Source organism: Henckelia pumila, chromosome 2, assembly GCF_033568475.1.
Source record: "Henckelia pumila isolate YLH828 chromosome 2, ASM3356847v2, whole genome shotgun sequence".
Classification (NCBI taxonomy): Eukaryota; Viridiplantae; Streptophyta; class Magnoliopsida; order Lamiales; family Gesneriaceae; genus Henckelia; species Henckelia pumila.
In genome coordinates, this window is record NC_133121.1 from 177709213 (window position 1) to 177733357 (window position 24145).

Here is a 24145-nt window from a genome sequence, read left to right on the forward strand (position 1 = left end):
AAACAAGGGGTATTTTTGACCTTGCATTTTTCAACAGAATTAACTTACACAGAGACCTGGCCACGGTCCGGGTCGAACCCGCCGAGTCCGGGTCGGCAATAGGCCGACCCTTAACCGGCCCGCCCGTGACCGGTTTCGGTTTGAGTCCGGATCGACCCTTGTTTAAAAAAAAATTAAAAAAATTAATACAATTAAACTTTAAAAAAATTATCAAATATTTCATTATTTCAATAAAAAATCTATTACATTTATTAAATAAAAAATATATTATATTTCCATTTTTAACATCTTATAATATTACATTTATTTAATAAAAAATATATGATTTTTCAACTTTCAACATTTTATATTAAAAACTCTATCTATTTCAATAAAAAATATAATATATTTATTAAATAAAAAATATATTACATTTCAACTTTTCACATCTTATATTAAAAATTATATATATATATATATATCAATAAAAAAATATTACATTTATTCAATAAAAATATATATTATATTTCAACATCTTATATTAAAAATTCTGTCTATTTCAATTAAAAACTTTATTTATCTCAATAAAAAATATATTACATTTCAACTTTAAACATCTTGTATAAATTATTACATTTAATTATATTCAATCACATTCAATTAACAAATTAACACTTGGCCTATTGGCAAGAATGAGGTTCCAAAAAAAATTTCCCAGCGTTGCGGGTTCGATCCTCGTGTAGAGCATATTCTCTGCTGAAATATTGTGGGGTATGCTCTGGGGATTGGGTCATGTGCTCCCTCCTTCAGGTCCCTGCCGCTCGTGCACATCCCTCGATTTACCCTCCGCATGAGCCAATTGGCTTCTAACTCATGTGGAATGGGGTCCCCTTCGGGATCAACCCTTTTTAAAAGAATGAGGTCCCAAAATCATTTGGTTTTGAGCTGTATAATTAAGATAGAGAAAGTAAGGCTCGGGTCATTTATAAAAGTTTGAAATGCATAAAGAACCCTAAATAATTTAGCAAGCAAATATATTCTTCGTTATTTAAAAATCAAACACATCTAACACATGTTAAAAAAATTTGAATACATTTACCCAATTTATTAGGTGTTTTATGTGTATCAGTAGAACGGATATATAGAATATGAAAAACTAAAATGTGTACAAGTGTCAAACATAGAACAATACAATAACGTCAGTTTGATGCTATCTTTCGGACTGTACTCGAAAAGAAAGACCTAATGGTCCAACTTATTTTTTCATCTCATATCTAAAAAATAATAATTTGAGTCATTGATGCTTGCACAGAGTGCCGTGTACTCATATCAAACAAACCTGCAACATGATATAGAGTATAAAATGTAGGAAGAGAGTTTTTTCATATGCTCATCATTGTATTTGTACATCTCATTTTGAATAATACAATCTTATTCAATATTTGCCTATTTTTTTAAAAAAAATGTGAGTTTGAAGGGACCATATAAATGTTTGGGAATACTTCTAGGAATTCTGAAGCTTTTCTTTCACAAATTTAAAATTTTGTGAAGGAAAAAATAAAAAATGCTTCTTATAATCATTTTCAAAGAATGCCTAAGTCGCCAAGAGATAATAACAATTAAAAGTGAAGCACTACGTGCGTTCCAATAAAAAGAACTTTACCTTTCTCAGCACACCAATCTTATTCACTCATGTTTGTTTTGCAAGTCATACAAATTATTTGGTCTTTGAAGCATTGATCGAGCCAAGATCTGAATATAGTTTGTAATTGTGGTAGAACATGATACAAGCAATGTTTGAGATTGGTTCCAAGTAATTTTGAGTTTTTTCTTAACACAATTTGAAAATTTTTGAAATAAAACCTAAAAAATGCTTCCTAAAATAAATCTCAAACACTACCGTAATATAATATAAAATTTTAATCACATAAATTTGTTGTAGCGGGAGACTGAAAATTTTGTCAAAGAAAAACTCGAGAATATTTCTTAGAAGCATTCCAACAAAATATCTTAATCAATTGTGGACTAGGGGGTTGTTTATGCCTCAAATTCAATTCAAAAACCTAAAGATATAAATCTTGATTCACACTTCACATGTTGACTTGCGAAAAATACCACATAAAATTGTCTCTGAATGCCCTGCCCTTTACGTTCAAAAATAACGGATTGAAACTGAGGGGCCAAACATCATAGATCTTGAATCTTATCACCAGAGGACAAAGAAATGACCAGAAAGAGACGTGACATGAGGAAATATGATATTTTTTTCGAGAATAATACTTGGATTCTCAAAAAATAAAAAAATTTAAACAAAGAAATCATATAACATGGCAAGTCGACGCACGCAGAGAAGGCGAAACACCCATGTAGGCTGAAGAGAATAAAACTTCTTGGCCAATAGAAGAAGCTTTGTGAACACTTCGTTTGGAAGAACAAAACCATGGCAATTTGGTCGAACGACAAATATTTGTGCGAAATCTTGAAGCTCTGAAAAATGAATCCTTGGCTAGGATACAAAACAAATCCCATATTTCAGTTTACAAAAAGTGATTCATCCTGAAATGCAACCACAAATTTTAGGGATTGAAAGTTTGTGGTGAGCGGAATGTATCTGCATGAAAGTAGTACTGATCTTGTGAACTCCTCAAGGCAGAGCACACCTCGATAACCTTTGTCATCAACATATTTGCATTCAATAATTTTCCATCACACCGCGACAAGTTTTATAATGATGTTACAGAGCAATTGATGCAAGAAATGAACGGATTCGCTGCAACATTTCTGCTTTAACCGAGTCGGGGACAGATGCTGCAAGCAAAAACAACCCATATTCGCTCAGGATCAAAAGCAAAAGAAACATTCAAAATGCCAAAACTATTGGATCTCACAAAAACGAAGAAGCAGCCACATCAGCACTTGATCACCTGAAAGATGATCTTTCATGTCCTCAAATCTCAACTATCTGGGTGTATCATTAGAAGTTGTGATAGTTGCATATACAAGATGGTTGAAAGCGTCCGAATAGTTAACCAATGACTTTTATACACAATTTTAGAATCTATGTCCAGATTTAAAATACAATGTTAATTTCTAATATTTGAAGGGGTGGAGAAGTCATAGTTTATTTACCAAAATTTTGCAAGTTTTTCATAAAAACGGGGAGAGAAACTAAAAAGAAAATCCATTACGGATAAAGTGGAACAAATAATTATGTATGCTGATATTAGATAATTGTGTATGTATGCTGATATTAGATAATTGTGTATGTATGCTGATATTCAAGAGTCGAGAAAAAAATATCTTGATTCTTCACAGTGAAACATCACAGAAACAGAAATCAAATGAAGAACAGTTTTAGCCAGGTAAAGAATTTACTTGTGATGAACAACTCTGACGTACCAAATGTATCACGGATTTCAGTTACTATATTGTGCACACGGGATAGAAGATGCAATGCATTGTATAAGTGCAAAGTGCAACATCTATGCAAATTTATATTGATAATCAGGTAATTAAGAATAAAGCATATGGCTAATATCTGGAGCATACAAAGAGTTAAAAGAAAGACATCAGCTAACGCATGGAGGTATTAACAATTAGCTCAGAGACCCACCTCTTCCTTTTGGGGTTATGGCATTGATAAGGTCATCAACAGTTACATTATTCCTTCCCTTCTTCCTTGCAAATTCCCTTGTTGATCAAATGGGAAAACATTTTTCAATAAATCAATTCATTTGTAGCACAAGATAAGCTTGAAAATTAACAGCGGACTAAATACGGGGTAAAAAATTATCCAAGCCAAAGAGGAAAGCAACTTCGTCTTCCAAACATAGTTTGCAAGTTGAGACCTATCCTTTAACCGATCATAAGAAACTCCAGTTCTTATTTGATCTTTTCCAAAGTACTGCTATATAATCAATCAAGAACAGTGAAAATGGGGTGCGTAGCTTCATGTCAAGGAACCCTATAACAACTACAGATACCTCGATAAAAAATCAAACACTTGATTCGTCAACTCCTGAGCTGAATAAATTATATTCAAGTCGTAATGATACACAGCTTCAGCTAAATACCGCCAATTCCCGATACAAAATCCAACTGACAACCAAATTAACAAGTGCTGACATAATCACACCACCAATTAATTCATTCTAATGCTTTTAACAGAAAATGACTACATTTCTACAATTAACAGCCGGAAAGAGACAGAAACCTGCAAAGAGCTTTCATCTCATCCTTCCAGCCGCACTCGACGAGTCTTTCCCGGAGTAGATCTTTCAGCCGTTCCTTTTCCCCACTCTCAATCAACTAGATGAAACAATTACAGAAACTAATTTTAAAAAAAAGCCTCTGATTTCCATCAACAATAGTTCACTCTACTAAAATCTGAACTGTTTTGTAGAATTACAATTACAAACAGATACAACCAATTGAAAACATTAATTACCTTCATGTTGACGATTTCCTGCAGGGATGGTTCACGATCCGGCTCGATTTCAGCATCCGGAGTCGGCGGACGTTTAACAGACGCCCTCCTATTTTTCAACCAAACTAAATCAAACCAAAACAAGTGTTCTCACCGAATGTTTCACTTGTACTTCAAAGAATATTCTTACATTTGGATCCGAAAAGCTCAAAGTGCGCAAAAGTTCGCCAAAAATCTCGCTCCGCCGACCTCTACTGTGTTTTCCGATGGAGGTTTCTCCTGCTGTGGGTTTTGTTTTTTCCCGATTCCTACGTCTGGAATTGGTTAAATTCGTCCATTTTGTGTAAAAAATTATATTAGAAAATTTTATTGGGTTAATTCCCAATTTAGTCCCTTATTTTTTTACGCGGTTCCGATTTCATCCCTCGTTTTTTTATTGACCCAATTTAGTCCTTCAATTTTGAAACATTTTCCGAAATCGATCCTTCAGTCTATTTAGACGTTAAAATAGACGGATGACCTGTTTTGCCGGTCCCTTTCATTTTTTACTAATCGATTCATTCCCAATCCTTACAAACCGCCCGATCGATTTCTTTCTCCCTTCTCCCAATTTTTTCCCAATCGATTCATTCCCAATCCTTACAAACCTGAGCCCGATCGATTTCTTTCTCCCTTCTCCCATAATGCTGTAAGTTTTCTTTCTCTTTATGTGTTTTATTTTTTCATGAAATTTTTTACTCTCTTCTTGCTGGTTTTGCAAATATGTTAATTTAATTTCAGATTTTTATTTTCTATATTTTTTTTTGAATCTCTGGTGCTTTGAAATTCAATTTGCTTCCGTTTTATTCATTTCTTTTCGTGGGAAATATGCTGCTTTTGTAATTTTTTGAGGAATATGTTGCTTTCATTTTTGTGTTAATTAATTTTGATCAAAATTTTTACGTAAACGTTCTGTTTGAATTCAAATTTGTATTGCTATGCATAAATTTGATTAATTCTCAGGCTTTGCTCGATTGGACTTGTGAAGGTCATTAGTGCTAAATGGTGAGCCATTTGAAAATTTTAATCTTTTTAACGTAATTTATAATTTTGGTCATTGTAAATCATCTTCTTTTAAATTTATTTCTAATTTATAAGAAGACATATGTCTTGTTTGTAGAACCTGGTATTTATGATAGTTGGGTAGAAGCACATAACGAAGTGAATAAGTTTCGTGGCTTTTATACGAATCATTGGAGCAAAGAAGAGGCAGAGAAAACTTATGATGCATTTTTTGAAGAAACATTCGAAACAGCACGCAACTGCTTCATTTGGTTTCAGTGGCAACAATTCTTCAACTTCGACTTCGACTCCCAGTTCAAGTTCAAGTGCAAAAGCTGAAAAATCAGAAAAATAGCTAAGCTGTTGGATGCTCAAATGGAGTTAGCATGTGCGAATCACGATCACGTAACAAGAGTTGCGAAGATATATGAAAATATGGAAACAATATTGGAATCCTTGCACCTGTGAGGATGATTCATGAACTTGTTATTGCTACCACTCCTTTTATTTATTGGTTAATATTATAATATATTAATGTTTGTGTTGTTTCGAACATTATCTTTTTAAATTTTCATGTAATGCATTTTGACATTCTAAGGTGTGGATTAAATTCATTTTGAGAATTTCTTTTGTTTGCACATATGCCCAATTAATTTGAGAAATTTATGTTAATAAATATAACTCCTGCACAACCATATGCCCAACTAATTTGAGAAATTTGAGAAATTTGGTCTAATTCTTTGTTTTCAAGGAACTATTTTGTGATTTCAGAGGGAATTTTAGGTAATACTCGAAATGTGGATGCTGTTAATCAAACAAGGTGATTGATGCATCAAATTCTCACGTTAAAATAAAACTACTCCTAAGAAATACACATCGGCATTTAATTTCAGGTTCACAATAATACAAATTCTCAACCATCTCCTTGCATAGACTTTTGTTTACTGGCTTAATTTATAAAAATATATATTGTAAAAAAATAACCTTCAATTAGAAAAGATGCTAATCCACGTCAAACCAGCAGGAGCTGATAGCTGGTAGTACAAATTATCACGGTTCTCTTGGTAAACCTCAAATAGAAAGAACATGCCCAAAATGCAAGAATCGAGATAATAAAACATGAGCAAAAGGTGCTGTAAGAAGTTTTAATACTCCTATTGGGAGTGCTCAGGCCTATATAAAAGAGACTAGTTAGGTACAAATATATTTGACCAATATTTGCAAGAAAATAGCTCAGTAACAGCAAACACATGAGTTTCCAATTGGCAAAGGGCAAAAGTTCATCATAACTTAAAATAGAGAAAAATAACAATTGGAATCCTATTTTAAACAGGGGGCAGCCGAAGTCGAAGTCGAAGTCGAAGTCAAGATCGAGCACTGCAATGGTGAGCCTGGAAACCTATTTTAAATAAAATGCAACAATAACATCAAAGGAACAATTTAATGATCTTAAAATCCAACATCAAAGAAACAATTTTGACTTAACCAAGATCATATATTCATCATTCCAAAACATAAATTCCAACACTTAAACATTGAACCTAACCTAAAAAAAGCAACCATCAGCACCAAAATAACCACCAGAACTAATACAAACAACCATCAGCACCAAAAGAAAATATCTAGAAATCATAAAACAGTGGTCTTAAAATCCAACAATGATCATTTCTTGCTGACAGAAATCTGTGATGAAACTATTCTCTTCTTATTTGAGATATTTGGGCCACAAATAGGCTTTGACACTGGTTGAGATGCTGATTGAACATGTGTTCTTGGATCAATTGAGATAGATTGTAGTCTAGAGATTGTGGTGTAATTTCTACCATCTTTGACAAACACTGGTTTTTGAATGATGGTAGATTGATCCACCTAAATAAATTTAAACAACATGTTTAATATGTGAAAATTAAATAATAAAATGTAATTAAGTAAGCTTACATTCACATTAGATAAGGTGTTCGAGATCCCTCCAATCTGTATCCCAATTGTACTTGGTCTTTTCACCTATAATCAATTCCATGCATGAATGTTAACAAAAGTTTAAGAAACTATTTTCGTAGTATGTTTTGAAATAACCTGTAATTTCTCCTTTGGGTTGAGTACTAAATCTCTGTATGTTGGTTGGGCATTGCTTTGTTGTGAAGTTGCCTCTTGCTGTGTGTTTCTGTCATTCGTACAAGTCCTTTGATTATGACCCAGTTGACCACAACTTTTACATTTGTTTTGTCTACGTGAAGCTTTCAATTTTGTATGACTTTTTGCTGGGGGTTCATCAGGTTCTCTTCTTCTCAACTTGGCTGGTCTTCCAGCTTTATTCTTATTATAAATCGGAGGCATTGGAGGTAAAAACTCACAATCAGGCCACAAATCCGGTCCATTCATTGGCATTATTGATCTCGAATAACATTTCTTGTAAGCTTCAGTCGTGTAATAGTGGCTAACAAAAGCCTCAGCATCTTCGTGTTTGCACCAAAGTGCACATACGGCATGCTTGCATGGAATACCTGTCAAATCCCATTGTCTACAGCTGCAAGACTTTGTAGAAAGGTCCACCGTGTACTGCTCTTGACTGTTTGTTGCCTTAATTTGAAAGTGCATATCATCTGATTTCATAGGAATTAGTTTGGCAGCCTCCAAAGAAATTTTAGCTAAGATAGCTCTTATCCTTGGACAATTTCTTGTATGCCACTTCTCGGCCTTCTCACGATTTAACTGAAACCGCCGCATCATCAAATTTCTAATTGCTTCAAACATTTCGATTATTGTCTTATCTCTTGCATCCAAAATCAAACTATTGAAGCACTCACACATAATATTTAACAATATGTCACAATTGGGGATAATGCTGAAAAATGCCTTACTCCAATGACTCTCGGGCTTTTTTGCTAACCACTCGTATGCATTACGATCAATCTCCTTCAACTCTTGCATTCGCTTACGAAATTCATTGACTGTAGTTGCCTTTGCAGCAGCCCACAGAGCATTTTTAACAGCCACACTTTTATATCCATCGTTTTTCATGTTGCTATGCATGTGCCTTACACAAAATCTGTGCTCAGCATTCGAAAACAAACTCTCCAAAGCAGGAATCAATCCTTTCTGTTTGTCTGACATAAATGTCCATGCATAATCATTTTCTATGTTTACGTCTCCAGCTAACAACTGCAAAAACCACATCCAAGTATCTTTTGTTTCTCCCTCAACCAATGCATAACATATTGGAAATATGTTATTATTTGGATCCAACCCAACAGCTGACAACAACCGTCCACCCGTCTTTGATTTAAGAAAACAACCATCAATACCAATGACGGGCCTGCAAGCATTCTGGAATCCAAACTTACATGCAGAAAAGCAAACATACATTCTTTGAAACCTCGGTCTACCTTCATCCTCAGTGCACTTCAAAATAACGGTGGTATCTCTGTCAATTCTTTTCAACTCGGCACAATAATTTCTAATTTTACCAAATTGCTCTTCAACACTTCCCTCTACCAAACTTAATGCCTTTCTCTTCGCTAAGTAAGCCACTTTCTTAGAAATTTTTGCATTCATCGATGTGTGAATCTCATTCTTGAACTCAAGGCTTCCTAACTTGGGATTTGTGATGAATTTTTGGACAAATGTTTTTCCTAACCAAGTTGAGGTAATGCATTTGTTTTCAACCTTCCAAACGCAATTGTCGTGTTTCTCTTCAAAAGTTTTCACTTGCCAACAACTGTCGTTGGTCATCATCGAAACATGGATTAACCACCCACAACCGTTGTTTGTGCATTTTGCTCTAAGCCTCTTGCCATCATTCTTTACGAACTTAACTAACATCCCTCTTCTGAAACAATGACTCTCAATTACAAATTTTGCTTCTTTCTTTGAATTAAAAATCAATCCAAGCTTCAATTGTGGGTTTTCAGAATCAATCTTTGGATCATAGGTAGGAAAATCTCTCATTTCATCATCATCATCAGAAGTCAATGGATTCTCAAATCCATCATCATTAACACAATCAGCATCCCCTTCCTGTTGTTGCATCATATGAAGCAAATCATCAGAAATCTGCTCATCACCAGTAACGTCTTTCTCTTTACTAGCTCCTGCATCATGATCCACAAAATTTTCAAACAACCTATCATCTTCATCAAAATCGTAATCACTTTCATCAAATTCATTAACATCTTCATCGTCATTATTATACATCTCAGATTCTCTGACACATGTCTCCATCCTAATTAGTATGCTGCCCAACCCCGTCTGACTGCTCGCACCATCATTCTGTTCAATGTATATTTCAACTTCATAATTAATAGGAATATGGGGGATAATGCCCATAACATCTATGTTATTTTCCAAATATCTTCCATCTTTCAGTGTCTCTCCAAATTTATGCCAAAATTTGATAGACTGTCTCTCTTTACAACCAACATCCTTCGCATAACCCCACAATTCAATCATCTTTAATATATCCCTATCAACATAGTCAAAATATTCGAATTGTCCACCGATATATTCTTTGTAATGAAGACCAGATTTCATCTCCCCATTATAATATAGCTTAATTGTAAGGCAATCTGGTCGGCCACGAAGTCCTACAAAAATATGTACAATTAAAAATTAACAACTCAATAAATTAATGAAAATTATGAAATAGTAAATTAAGCAAAAGAGTAAGTAATTCATATGTGTATATCTTACCATAATTTGGAGTGTGATCTAAGCAAGATTTACTACGTTGAGCCATTAAAAAAGGGGATAGCGAGTGTGATATCTACAAATCTGTTTCAAGGAGAATAAAATACTACAATGTACGAAAGCTTCAGTTCTTCCCCAACTCTTTATCACTCTGTTTGGAAAAGAAAATAATAAAATTACATTAACCTTCACATCAATTAGCAACGATAGAAAATATTGCAACTTCAATTTCTATGGTAAACCTTTTTACTCACTGATATTTACATTCCAATTAGGCGTAGAGATAAATTTTATTCATCATACGTGTCATAAACATTGAATGGTGATTACTGGTCCTAGCTTAACTAAGCACTCACATGAGGAAAAATACAGATAATGAAGCACCCACTACAATCCATGGAGCATTCGAACATTGATTCTCCCGCAAGAAGACGAAGACGCTAGCTACATACATCATCGATGAACAATTCGAGAGTCATTCTTCCGCAAGAAAACCCTAACTAAATTAATAGAAGTGCTCGAATGTTGTTTCAAGGTCAAAAAAAATTGGGACATATTCGATAGCAAAAAAAAAAAAGAGGAAAAAGAAAAGAAACCCATACAATAGGTGACTTTTACCGGATAAACAAGTCGACACATCTATTTTAACGTTTAAATAGACGGAAGGATCGATTTCGGAAAACGTTTCAAAATTGGAGGACCAAATTGGGTCAATAAAAAAATGAGGGATTAAATCGGGACCGCGTCAAAAAATAAGGGACTAAATTGGGAATTAACCCATATTTTATTTATTGAAAAGAAAACAAACCATTAAAAAAAACCTTTGCAACTTACTTCTCAAAAATATGATTCTTGTTATAAATCATAATATAAATAGAGATGAGTAGAAAGATTTAATGAGAGAAGAGAGAATTCATATGAGTCAATATTCAGGTGTAAATTTTACAACTTACAAATATGTACAAATATTATCTTTACATATTTATCTTGATCACATATCTTTAATAAGATAATCATCTATAATAATAATATATTTATAACACTCCTCCTTAGATGATTATTTGCACAAGCAATCGATTCGTCAAAATCTTCATTTGACAAGATGTATGTCTGGGAACTTCATCGGGATTCAAGTGTTGCCTCGTTAAAACCTTGACAGTAAAATCCCGTGGGAAAAATCTGAACGAAGGAAAAAGAGTACAACAACAAATATTTTCTTTGGATATCTTCCTGAAGATTGATGCGCCTTGTTAAAACCTTATCAGAAATAACCCAGTGGGACAAAATCCTAATGAAGGAAAAAGAGTACGACATATCTTGATACTTGTTAATTGTCTCATTAAAAACCTTGTTATGAAAAATCACGTGGAAAAATCATAGAAAAGGAAAAAAAATACAATTTTGATTGCTCCCCCTCTTGCAAGCATCACTTGAATTTGTTAACTCATCTTATTCCAATCTTGTGCAGTTATTTGCCAAAAATTTATTCAGATGCTTATTTTGTCAAAGATATGGTACTTCAAGACCAAATATATTTTATTCTTCTTCAAGTTGACAAAAACAATATTTTAAGCATCAAATCCTTCGAGGATGTTTCTAAATATATCACCGTCAAATCAATGCATTTATGACAAGTGCAAATATTTTCTCATAATCTAATTGAAATATTTTGAGAAACTTTGCTAATATTTGCTCATTACAACATGTCACTTGTCAATCATTGGTTATTGACAATCTCTACAAATTGTTGTTCAAAATAATCATCATTTTGCATAATAGCAAAACAACGAATGATTATATCATTTTGATCCCAAATAATTTGTGAAATCTCATATTTTAATATACTTGTTATTCTTCATGAATAACATAATCCAAATTGGATTCATTGAAATAATTGATTGTGCACGCTTCTAGCGTTCTTTTTCATTTACTTGCAAGTAGTATAAGATATGGTCATGCAGGACATCGATTCTTTTATAACGATCAGCCTTCGTTATTCTTTTCACATTGAGATATTCACTTATTTTCTTTAAAGGGGTTCTTCGTCACTAAAGACGATTTATATACTTTGTTCAACTTGAACATAAATGAAGCTAAATAGTATAAATGATCTTATACACAAGATCAAATAATGTATTTTGAGATTTATACTTTGAACATCATGTTCACTTTATATTTCATTGGGATCGATCTCAAAAATATTCTTGTAGCTTCTAATTCCTCCCTCTCAATGTTGGAAACATTGTTTTGCAATAATAACAAATGAGAATTTCGCGTCATAAAATCTCATTTGATCAACTAATTGATCATAAGATCTAATTTATTTCCAACATATTTACAATCTCTTCAAGAGATTTATGTAATGCATTTCTCGCGCAAACATTAAATTTCAATACATAATCATTTGACATAATATATATTTTAGATATCCCCAACTATGACGCATTTATTCACATGGTTTAGTAGTTGATTGGAGGCAAAATAAATCAACTACACCAATGTATTTATAATCATAAAATTGATATGCATATCCTCTTTTGATCAAGCTTGTCTTGAATATATATTCTGGAAGTTTTTCTCAATACGTATTTTCGCAAACATTATGTTGCGCTTCGTGGGCCCACGTTATTTATTATTCCAGATAATGTGGGGATTCTCTATCAATTTGAGCTAATGATAGTGGTATCAAATTTAATAAGCCAATAAGAATTCATAAAATCTTCTTGATCTTTGATTCAAAAAACATCCATATTTATCGATCCAGAAACTTTTGGCTTATTCATTAACATCTTTGTACACTATCAATAGTTTTTCAACTATATATATAATTTGAATGCTTAATTCAATTCATTATGCCAAACTCTGAAAGTATTTGTATCAATGATACTTCTGTAGCTCTTTAGCTCTTCTAGAAATATTTATTTGTAATATACTATTTAAAACAAATCAATATCTACTAGATTAAAAAATCCATATACGTCAATGTTTAGCACTATTTTATAATATCAAGCACAACATTATTTTCATCGTCACTCAAACGATCTTCTAGATCTTTCAAACATTCAATCAACATACGATTAAACATATGATTTGGTAGACATCAATTGTTTCCACAAACTTTTATATCTTGCTTGATAGATATCGATAAAATCTCTTTACGTACTTCAAGAACGATAGTGATACAGATATCAATGTACGTTTAGTACAATACTTGATTATGACGTATATCTCAATATTTTGTGCCGAATTTATAATTCATATCTCGCTTCATACGAGATGACATATTCTTTCTTGAAGAATTAAACTACAGTGTATCAACTGTGTTCATTGGCACTGTCACATTCACTTAAAAGAATATACCACATTAATCAGACAACTTTCATATTTGTCTTTCCTTGAACAAAATATTATAAATAAGATATTATAATAAAATAATTGAAATTGAAAAATTGGACGTACCTTTTCAAATTCTTGTATGCACCAAGTAGATCTTTTTACCTTTTCAAATTTTTGTATGCACCAAGTAGATCTTTTACCTTCAACAATGAAATTCGATCTATCACAAATGTCATCTCACATTAAATTTATGTTCCTACTTGTAAGATAATAACATGTGATAAAAATATTTTATCATTCATTTAAAAAGTGATAGCTTAATCAAATGATTTTGAAAAAATTCAAAATTTATATACACAATCAAAATTGAAAAATATCAAAATCAATAGTCAAAATTAATGAAATATAAATCAAGCAACTCAATATGTTTTCTATACACACATATGCATACACACCACCCATAATCATAGATATATATACACACACCATCAGCGGCACAAATTCTTAAGTATGCAACCATACACTTATCCAATTCAATATGTAAATATCATATATTTGTAACCACACACACATTTGAATTGGAAAATGTAAGAGCATAATTCGGTCCTTGCATATGATTGAATTTTGTTTTTTCATAAAACACTTGAAGTTTTCATTGACTTCATAATTTGCACCAAGCATTAAAAATGAATGTATACAAGCCGAATATATAATATGAATAACGACAAATAATAGATGGTGTTATAACATTAAGAACAATTATATATCAAGTTAATATATTTTTTTGATATATATCTCAGATATATCATTAATAATCTTCTCTGGTGGATATTCACAATTTTAGATAATATATCGATATTCTTTGAGAAATTGTACTAAATTTCTCAATTCATAAGATCCTCAACAATCAAAAGGACATTAAATTATATTCTTCGAGAATATTTCAAAATCTTGGATCTTATATTAATATTCTTCATGAATATTATCAAATCTTGCATCTTTTTATCAATATTTCAATATTGATACAATCTTGCATCCTTTTATCATTATGTCAATATTGATATATTTTGACATGAGATCAATTTTTTCAATGATATTTGTAGATATTTGATATCATATCAGATATCAATCATGATTTCTTTACTTTCTCAATATACGAAATCATATATCACATCTTTATCGTAAATCTATTAAGATTCTCAATATATTATATTATAACTAGGAATCTCTTGAGATTCTCAATATATTTGATCTTATATCAGATCTTAATCTTGAATATCTCAATATAGTATATCATGAATATCTTTCGATATATCAAAATTGAAATCATGAATCTTTTGATATTATCGGTATATTGTATCATGATCATAAATTTCTTCAAATTCTCAATATAAAATCATGTTGTGAAATTTTATGGCCATCAACATATTCATGATATTTCATGGACACCAATATATCAATTATTTCATTGTGCTACTTCTGGAGCACCAATGAATATCTCTTTTTGTGCTACTTCTAGAGCACCAATGAATATCTCTCATAAATTTGAGTATTGACAACACGTTGTGCTATTCCAATAACATCAATAAAATGAGAATTATTTTAATTCTCAGTTGGTTACAACATCGTGCTGATAACGTGTTATAAATCATAATAGAAATAGAGATGAGTAGAAAGAATTAATGAGAGAAGAGAGAATTCATATGAGTCAATACTCAGGTGTAAATTTCATTGAACTCAATCACCCCTATTTATAGGGAAAGATTACAAGATACAAATCTGTACAAATATTATCTTTACATATTTATCTTGATCACATATCTTTAATAAGATAATCATCTATAATAATAATATATTTATAACAATTCTAACTTTTTTTCAATAAATATATTTTATAAATTATAATATTTTTTTTAAGATTACAAACACATGACCATTGATTGCTCGATTCCTACTCAACTTATCTTATTGTTATTATTATATCTTTATTAAAACAGACACCAATTAATAAGCGAATTAAAATTGATTTGATGAACCAAAGGCGAAATATCTAAAATATTATCTTAAAAAAAAAAGAGCAAAAATCTCTATTTTGTTATATGTTCATGATTTTTTTCCATTTTTCGTACATCCAGCTTTATTTTATTTAAAATATAACAACAAGAATTATTATAAATATTCATATTTTAACAATACACACATTGCGTTTGTGGATGCGACTAGCGATATTAAATATCAAGTAATTAATTATATCATATCAATTATTTATATATTATCTAATTATTTTTTATTGTTCATGGCGCAAGTTTATATTTTTCAATTATATTATACCACGTATCAAACAATATTTACGATCAAAATCCATCAAACAAAAATTCAAATATGATGAGTCATGAGAGTATTCACTTCTGAATTGAATATAGATAAAATAATTTATTAGATAATAGGCTTAAATTATTCTATTTTGAAAAGGGAAAAGTGGAAATTTTCTAAATAAAAAATTTCGTTAGAATACCTTTTCTTTCTTGCTATATACTCACCCCAAAGGAGAAAAAAAAATCTTATACATCCAAATAATTTTTTTAAATTTGTTCTAAAATAATTAATGTCTACGGAATATGGACACCAATGGAGGTGGGACTTGGGAGTTCGGTTTCGGATTTTGGATACCTGATTCGACTATTTTTGAAGATGTCGGGCTTTATTTCAAGTAGTATTTTTGCTATCCGAAATTTTAGACATTCAAACTAAAAAAATCGAACCTAACAAAAAGAGGCCCTCACCTCCACCTATAGACATCAATTGTTTATATATTCTAAAATATTTATCAACCTCGTGGTCGTGGTGACCAAGTTTAAAATTACGAAAAAACAACTCATTAATTTTGTCATCAAAAAATTTAATCCGTTTAAAAATTTATAGAGTTTGATAGGAACAGGTTTGGGAGTGTAGTAGACTGCTTTCACGATATAATCGATTTGTGTGTAAGCGCTAATTTTCCAAATTGATTGTAATGTAGCAGTTGACCCCCGAATCTTCTAAGTTGAGTTCAGTTGAGGTTGGTCAACTGAACTATTTCGTTATCGCGTGTCGATGTTAATTGTCAACTAATAGATTAAAATTGTGATCAAATAACTTAGTGAGTGAGTAAGAGTGATCGATTGAAAGTAAGATAACACAAATGTTTGTTTATGGATGTTCGAAGATTTCAACACTCCTACGTCACTTATTCTTTCTTTTCGGAAGGATTCACTCTAGAAAAATTTGACTATTACAATATTTTGCAACAGTCAACTCCAAGACTAGGACTTACACACAATCGCCTATCTCATAATTCCTAGACTCACGAAACTCAACCCTCGACTGATTCTTGTTACAACGAGGTTTATTGTACCTCAACTGATAAACTAGTGCAACATTTTGTGTTACAACTCAACACTTAGCACATTGCGATCCTCACTAATTTGATATGCTTGAAGTGTTCAGTTTACTTTTGATAGCTTCAATGTATGCACGAGTTTTCTATGAGTCGGATGCTTCTCCAAGTGCTTCTTGATATGTATTTATACTTGGATTTGTAATGGCTCTTAAATTCAAATTGAAGTCGTTAGCTTGTCTTTTCCTCGTATATTCTCTGAAGAGATTGTACATTGTTGTGCTCCGACTTCTGTGATGTCGGCTATGTACGAAAAAATTTATCCACAAGAATTGGGTTGGTTCAGTCTTGAACATGCAGTCTCTTTGAATGGTTCAGTATATCAATCGTTCAATTTCGATTTGGCTTTGAAACAATTTGACTCTAAGGAACTGATTTAATCTAGCATATGTGAACTGATTCAGTTTAGTTTCTAGACTGAATGCAGTTTACCTCATTTCTTCGGTTGAGCTTAGGTCAAAAGTCAACTTAGTTTATATCTTCAAAGTTTGAAACTAGTACACTCTTCTTCTTTGGTTTTGCTCGTTGAGCGCGTGCAGTTTACTTTTGGTTTTTGCTTGTTCAGTTTCGTAAATATCAAAACTGCGTAATGTTCCAACAGAGTTTCGTGAAAGAAAATATTTATAGATATTTTTATAAAATTACCTAGTAAATAACAAAATTGATGCAACTAACCAAAAAAAAGAATTCCAGTGCAGAAAATGGGACGAGGTTTTTGTTTCATAAATAATTTGTGATTTTTGTATTAAATTGTATTTTCAATTTTTTTTTTATTAATTTGTGAATTTTTACATTTCTAGGGTAAATTTGCAAAATGTTCAATGTTAGGGGAGAAGTGCAATCATGTTCAATATTAGGGTGTCAGTGCAATTATGTTCCCGCTCTCAAAGACGTATTTTTCCCGCCGCATCCCCCAATCGTAAGAAATCAAATACCCCAAATCGTAACCCTAATTTCTTCAGTTTCACAGCTATGGCAGCACAGGAGGAAGAAGAGAGCATGGCTATGGAACCTCACCAGCTCGAGATCCCAGCTCGCCGAGTGAAGAACATCATGAAACTCGACAAAGATATCAACAAGGTTAACTCCGAAGCCTTGCATCTGATCGCCTGCTCTACCGAGCTTTTCATCGAATTCCTGGCCGAAAAATCGGCGCGCGTCGCGTTGGAGAAGAAGAAAAAGACCATACGATTGGAACATTTGCAAGTTGCGGTGAAGAGACACCAGCCGACCGGGGATTTTCTCCTCAGTTCTCTCCCGAAGCCTTCTCGCCCGTCTGATCAGCAGCTTCCGAAGGAGCGGGTGAAAGCTCGACCAGCTGAGAAGTCTGTTCCTTTCGCCACTCGTAGAATTGACGCTTTCTTTCAGAAATGCACTTAGAGGTCTTTCTTGATTTTCCATTTGTTTTGGAAATTCTGGAACGGTGGTGAAATGTAGTTTTGTTAGGTTTTTTGTGGCGATTTGCCCATGATAGTTGGGGCAACGTGTGTAAGTTATCAAGCTTTTGGAATTCCATCCTAGTATAGTGGAGTTATGTGAAATATTTATATGCTTGCTGCTAGGATTTGAGAAGCACAGCATAGTGACTGTTGATATTAATTAAGAATGTAAGATGATGCATCAATCTTTTGTAAGTTGGACACGGTTCTTCATCATCTGTTACAAGTGGTTAAATATACCCAGTATTGGTGATTCACAGTAATTTATGTAGCTTCATGTTAATTTTGCATATTAACGAGACTTCAACCATGCTATGTGGTATATATAGTTAGCTATTAGATGCTTGTCTTTTCGTGAATTCAAATGGTCGTATACCCAAGTCGTTACTTGGTTTACTGATTTGCCTTCACTCAAAATAATCTCATTTGGGACGGGATTGATATTAATGCGTGCAGGGCGATGAGATTTTATCTATCACATCAATTTATAAGTTCTCCGCAGAGTGGAAAAGATAATTATTCATATGTAGAGAAAATTTGTTTACCAAAAGCCATCTATTAACTTATTTCTCTTACTATGTAGTTCCTCGGGGAAATTCAGCCATTATTTCTACTAGCAAATAAGCACACACAATGTGTGTGATATAAAAGAAAGAGGAATGAATGTGTTTGAGATTTGGGTGAGAATTAAAAAACGTGAAAATGTGAAGAAGTGGGGTGATGGGAAGTGGGGTGATAGTTTAGATATTTTTAAAAACAGACCAAGACACCAGTTAGTTATTCTAGTATGCTCACCCTTAATAAATAGTGAAAGATATTCATGGCCTAGGGTGAAAAGGGGCCTGAAAACGATGAGACAACAGAAACTGTATCTTCTCTAAGATGTGAAGCAAGGCCTTGTTGAGGGCTTATCCTTGGTATATGTGTCTTCCTTCCTCCTTTTCCAAAAGATATGCCTTGTGCTGGTGAGTTCATGATGTTTGGTCCCACCTGCTGTAAACCCAGTGAAAGCCTTCTGTTCACAGGGGTACCATTGCTAAAACCCCCATTCAAGCTTCCATCTGAAATGCGCCAACTACTGGTACCTGGCCTTGTCCTAAAAGGGCTCTCGTGTTCAGTTACTACTTTGCTTTGTGCCTTCTTCAGCTCCTGTAGTAAGGGAAGCGACCTCATCCATTATAATGTAAGCCTTAGAGTTAGATGTATGTATATGTGTGTGTGTGTGTGAGATGTTGAAAATATGCATATGCTGTCACCCTTTGTCTTTGTTTTTCATCTTCCCTTTCCTTCCTCAACATATTGTATTCTTCCAGCATTGCCAGTAGAGGAACCTAGTATCAGGGGGGAAATCTTTTGTGAGAGTGGATTATAATAAATTTCTTTAATCAAATAGTTGTTAGTGACAATTAGGCATGAAGCACAAACATCCTTTGGTTTCTACACTGTTATGAACTATTTCGAATCTGCTATTCAGATCCATGTCGCCATTAAGAATTTTGCTACTCATTAACTGTGCGCATGCATAGTTACAATACTCGGAGAAATCAATGTGTCTTTGTCAATGTCTGATGATATAATAAATATTTGATGTAAAATGTTGTGGATGGATGGATGGACACTTTAGTAAAACAACAACATTGATTATATTTAAATTGCTTATTCCAATGCCAGTATACCTCATCATACAGGAAAACATTCTTTCTTTCTTCTTCCCAGTACTTTGTCTTGGATATCAGCAAATCCATCAAAGCTGCCCAATGGATAAAAAAATGGAGGGAAAATTCTTACTGGTTTTCCTTTGAACTCATTTAATGGTATTTGATACTGGAGTGTGAATTATTTTCAATTTGGATGCATGACGTACTCTTGCTTGAAGATAGAGTTTATGTAAAGGCTAATAAACTTCTTAGGAGAAAAACCTGGAATCTTGTTGACCATTACTCTTGCACGTTCTGCTCTTTTAAGGTTCTTGTGTGCCCCCCTGCTGACTGAATACCGATTCTCGTCCTGAAATAGTAGATGGCATAAGTTTTTTTTTTTTTTTTTTATTTTATAAAAGTTCACGCTAACGCCTAACAGACTATGCAGCAGAGCCAAGTCATTCACAATTAACAGTGGGGCGAAACGAAAACCCTAAAGGTTGAAATGTTTAGAGGCGGGCATTTTTTTTTAACACGAGTTTAAAAAACGGATAAAAAAGGGAGAGGTGGGGGAGAGATTGTGCCCATCCTGCCCCTCTCTGGCTCCAAGACTGGCCACATAAGCAAGAAAGCGTCTAACCCTGCTATAGTCTTCCAGCCATCTCTCCTCATCACGGGCTAATATCCATTTTTCTACCTTCTCCATGATCACCTTACGACTGAAAGCTTCTTCTTTTGCTCTAGATATCTGTTCATCCATACTTGTGAGGAGATCGGCATGATCGATTTCCCCTTTTGTACAGTTCTATCAGCCAAAATGCTTAAATCACAAACTGTAAATTATAACATCATCTAAATTATTATTCAGTCTGACCAGAATTTATTTGGTTGATTATCTTTTCCATTTCGGATCTTGAAGGTACTTCCATGTGTGATCGACTGCATATCTCCTCAAGCTCTGTTTGTTTTTTGATGAAGAACTGTTTCATCTTGCTTGCTTTTAGTTGATCCAATCTCTTAACTTCGGTCTCAGCCTTATAACATTTTGGATCAGATTGAATTGTGTGACTAAATCATGCAAGGACTGAATTCTATAGCTAGCATACCTGTTGACCTATGTCCAGATCAAGGCTTCCAGGGGTGAATAATTCATCTGATGAAATTGATGATAGACTGGTGATATGCATAAATTGTTGACGGTCTTCCAAAGGCGTATCCATGAGATTCCACAAGTTAGCCAATGCTTTACCAAGCTGTTGAAGCTGCACTAATCGCATCAGTTTAAAGCTGTTATTAAGATATCTTGTAGGGTATATTTGCTTTTCTACATCTAGTCTGGTTATTATCCAGTGTGTCCAGCTATTTCCAGTATGTTTCTTCCTGGAGGACGTGAATGGAACCTCTCTAGGCTGATAAAAAAATTTACCTTATCAAGTCGCATTTGTTTTTCTGCTTCAAGAGACTTCACTATACTGTCAAGTTTTTCAAGAATACCGTCGCTGATATTCTTTGATAAGCCTGACAATTCGTTCAAGCTTGGATGTGCTTTGGTTATGATCTGGGAGGAATCCATTCCCAAAGTGGCTGACAAGTCTCTGATGTTGCATATGTATTTTTCTACTCTCTGAAGCCTGTCACTCTTTGATGGATAAACAAGGATGGAATATTAAACTTAGAATGATAATTTGGAAAAGACCGAATTTTTGGTTTCTGAAGATTTTATTTGTGACAATACCTTTTCACAATGAAGCCTCTGAAGCTCAGCCTGACACTCTTCAAGTTTCTTCACAGAAAGATCATTCTCGTTTACCAGGACGGTAGATGTATCATTGTACTCTGTCCGACCGGCTATTTCTGCAGAAATTTTATGGATTTGCCCTTGCACCACACGAAACTGCTTCACTCGCTCTTTTTTTCTCAACTGCATCTCCCGTAATGCTGGGGTTATAGCATTTAGCTGTTCCATAAGTGTTCCAGTCATTTTCTCTGGCTGTGATCAAGAAAGGTGATTCAATCAATGCATGGTATTTAACAAGCATTCTTATGCTAAGATCACTGTGTACTATTTGTAGCAACATGATACCGTCCTATTTTTTCTTTCTCAAAAGTCTGCCTTTTGTTGTACAAGTTCGCCTGAGTGGTTTACATATATTGACATCATTTTGCAATGTGTATTTTGAGGATTAGGCTGTAACATAATTCTAGAGCAGTTTCTGTACATAACATTCATTAAATTAGCATTGCATGCATATACTAGTTTAGACTTTCTATAGGTTCAGATTGTCGTCTGGGTCTTCAGCCAAACTTTGTAATGTCAGAATATGGTTAGATGACAGCCAATCTTACTCTTCCAGGTAGTGATCTTTCACCAAGTGACAGAAGTAGATGAGTAAATTCAGCCTCAGATTCTGCCAGTTGCTGATGTAGTCGAGCTCGTGACATGCTGGCAGTGTCTACCTTCCTTCTATAAACTTCAAGGCATTCCTGTTCAAGCTCAAGTAAAATCTTCTCCCTGATATTGTTATCTTCCCCAACTTCATCCCATATCATCTGCACGAGATGTTATATAATCCGTCAGTAATCGCCATCATTTGAATAAATTGAAATTACACAGATGATTGAAAAACTTGCCTCTAATTCTTGTAGTAAATATCCACATGATGTCTCCAGCAATGCTGAACTTCCTGTTCCGTTGCACTCTTGGAACGACCCCATGTGAAAAGTTTAGTTGAATATGTGGAAAGAAATGATGTACGTATAAGAGGAGTGTATTCTTTAGCTACTAAGTTGAATTCTGTGTATCCTAGAGGAGTTTATATAAAGTGAAGCAGAGATAGATCATATATCATAATAAGGTTGGGGGGTGGGGTGGGGGGGGGGGGGGGGTGGGGTGGGGTGTTCTTTGGGTATGAAAATTTGCTTGAAAGATAAGGCTTCACTGGTGGGTGACAGTGAAACTTTGGTTTCAAGAGTTTCCTCGCTTGTGGTCAAGTTTTCTTCTCTCTCTTTTTTTTTTTTTTTTCCTCCATGAAGTTTATTTGAAGGGATCGACTTGATTTGGTACCTGATTAACTTATGTTTTGGTCACTTGCAATTTTTGTATAGAAAATCGCATGGAATTGAAAATAATCATCTTTATTCGAAGGCGATTACTCCGTATCGCTTACCACCATTACATGCTTTGACATGCAGATTTTATAAATTTGTGTTTATATCATCGTAAAAATATAAAAGCGCATCAAGTGATTAAGTATTCATTTACTGAACTCTTATTTTTCCCTTTTTAAGGCTTTAATCGGAACTTGATTCCCAAGTAAGCTCGCCCGTAAGAGATAAAAGGCTGGATGTGACCATGTGGCCTGTGCCAGCTTCTTGTTCACTATCAAATTAAGGCATCAGATTTGTGGAAAGTTCGTTGCTGGCTCAAGTAAGATTCAAATAGACTTGTTTGTCTTGAACAACAAATGTTAAATAAAATATGAAGAATAAATTTAATATTGAATAAAATGACAGATAGTAGCGATTTCAAAATAATTTATTGATGGTCATGAAGATCAAAGCTTTATTTGTGGGTTAATTACCAGATTCTTTGTGGGTATCTTATTTTTTTGGCATGTTCGCAAGAAGATCAGTGATGCCCTTACCTATAGGCTGACCTTCCACCTCGCTCACCTTTCTTAAGTGCTTTGATGGGTACAAACTACTCTTTTTAACACTCTTAAATCGATAGTTTGCCTTTCTCCATCAGTATTTCTTCTGTTAGGTGGCACAGATAAGCTCAGGATGTTAACCCCAATCACTGATAATGCCAAAATTAATGCTTTATATTTATTTCTTTTGTGGTTTTTCTACGACTGTTTACAGATGTATGCCTCTGGAGTTGAAGTTCGATCCCCCTCCAATAATGATCCGAATGCTTTGGCTTACCAAATCTATATTGTGAAAATAATCTATAGATGCAAAGAACCAGGTATAACTGGTAAACTTAAAGATAATCTATAAAAAAAAAAAGTAGTTCTTGGATTCTTAGTACAATACCAACAAAAATGGGGAGTTTTTAGCCGCCATTTTGCGTAAAGCCTAATGACTGGCAGAACGTTACGTGATTTTATTCACCAAATGAGATGCATCGCACACGAGATATATGACAAATGAGGTATAG

The 24145-nt window shown here is 33.5% G+C and overlaps 4 protein-coding genes and 1 long non-coding RNA gene across 5 annotated transcripts; 2 read left to right on the forward strand and 3 right to left on the reverse strand.

Moving 5' to 3' along the window:
- Positions 1 to 2151: 2151 nt before the first annotated feature.
- Positions 2152 to 4735, reverse strand: LOC140883821 (transcription and mRNA export factor ENY2). Its single transcript, XM_073290413.1, has 5 exons — positions 4596 to 4735; positions 4427 to 4514; positions 4193 to 4287; positions 3593 to 3669; positions 2152 to 2787 (listed from the first exon to the last, which is right to left on the reverse strand). Coding segments are annotated over exons 1-5 (336 nt in total). The 5' UTR covers positions 4598 to 4735; the 3' UTR covers positions 2152 to 2713.
- Positions 4736 to 4949: 214 nt separating this feature from the next.
- LOC140885149 (uncharacterized) lies at positions 4950 to 6084 on the forward strand. The gene is made up of 3 exons (XR_012150819.1): positions 4950 to 5093; positions 5408 to 5449; positions 5565 to 6084. It is a non-coding gene; the product is annotated as an uncharacterized lncRNA (long non-coding RNA).
- A 1749-nt stretch (positions 6085 to 7833) lies between these two features.
- Positions 7834 to 10207, reverse strand: LOC140879028 (uncharacterized). The gene is made up of 3 exons (XM_073282662.1): positions 10136 to 10207; positions 8000 to 9537; positions 7834 to 7950 (listed from the first exon to the last, which is right to left on the reverse strand). Exons 1-3 carry the CDS (start codon positions 10179 to 10181, stop codon positions 7834 to 7836), a joined length of 1701 nt encoding a protein of 566 aa, XP_073138763.1. The 5' UTR covers positions 10182 to 10207.
- Positions 10208 to 17804: 7597 nt separating this feature from the next.
- Positions 17805 to 18575, forward strand: LOC140885198 (uncharacterized). The gene has a single exon (XM_073292143.1). It carries the CDS (start codon positions 17877 to 17879, stop codon positions 18282 to 18284), a length of 408 nt encoding a protein of 135 aa, XP_073148244.1. The 5' UTR covers positions 17805 to 17876; the 3' UTR covers positions 18285 to 18575.
- Positions 18576 to 18906: 331 nt separating this feature from the next.
- Positions 18907 to 22752, reverse strand: LOC140883840 (65-kDa microtubule-associated protein 8). Its single transcript, XM_073290435.1, has 11 exons — positions 22615 to 22752; positions 22330 to 22533; positions 21719 to 21973; positions 21410 to 21622; positions 21090 to 21245; positions 20858 to 21017; positions 20624 to 20775; positions 20263 to 20350; positions 20020 to 20093; positions 19600 to 19674; positions 18907 to 19492 (listed from the first exon to the last, which is right to left on the reverse strand). Exons 1-11 carry the CDS (start codon positions 22696 to 22698, stop codon positions 19169 to 19171), a joined length of 1785 nt encoding a protein of 594 aa, XP_073146536.1. The 5' UTR covers positions 22699 to 22752; the 3' UTR covers positions 18907 to 19168.
- Positions 22753 to 24145: the final 1393 nt, after the last annotated feature.

Bases quoted from the DNA above. Each gene is read 5' to 3' on its own strand.
- LOC140883821 (XM_073290413.1), bottom strand. The intron at 4,288-4,426 runs GTAATTAATGTT...TGTTTCATCTAG, and splicing joins AGGAAATCGTCAACATGAAG to TTGATTGAGAGTGGGGAAAA. The intron at 2,788-3,592 runs GTGGGTCTCTGA...TTTTGCTTGCAG, and splicing joins CATAACCCCAAAAGGAAGAG to CATCTGTCCCCGACTCGGTT.
- LOC140879028 (XM_073282662.1), bottom strand. From the start codon at position 10,181: ATGGCTCAACGTAGTAAATCTTGCTTAGATCACACTCCAAATTATG. The intron at 9,538-10,135 runs GTAAGATATACA...ATCATGATGCAG, and splicing joins AGATCACACTCCAAATTATG to GAGCTAGTAAAGAGAAAGAC. The intron at 7,951-7,999 runs GTGGACCTTTCT...GGGATTTGACAG, and splicing joins ACAGTCAAGAGCAGTACACG to GTATTCCATGCAAGCATGCC.
- LOC140885198 (XM_073292143.1), top strand. From the start codon at position 17,877: ATGGCAGCACAGGAGGAAGAAGAGAGCATGGCTATGGAACCTCACCAG.
- LOC140883840 (XM_073290435.1), bottom strand. From the start codon at position 22,698: ATGGGGTCGTTCCAAGAGTGCAACGGAACAGGAAGTTCAGCATTGCTG. The intron at 21,246-21,409 runs GTAAATTTTTTT...CGATTAGTGCAG, and splicing joins AACAAATGCGACTTGATAAG to CTTCAACAGCTTGGTAAAGC. The intron at 20,776-20,857 runs GTCAGACTGAAT...ACTGTACAAAAG, and splicing joins AATCAACCAAATAAATTCTG to GGGAAATCGATCATGCCGAT.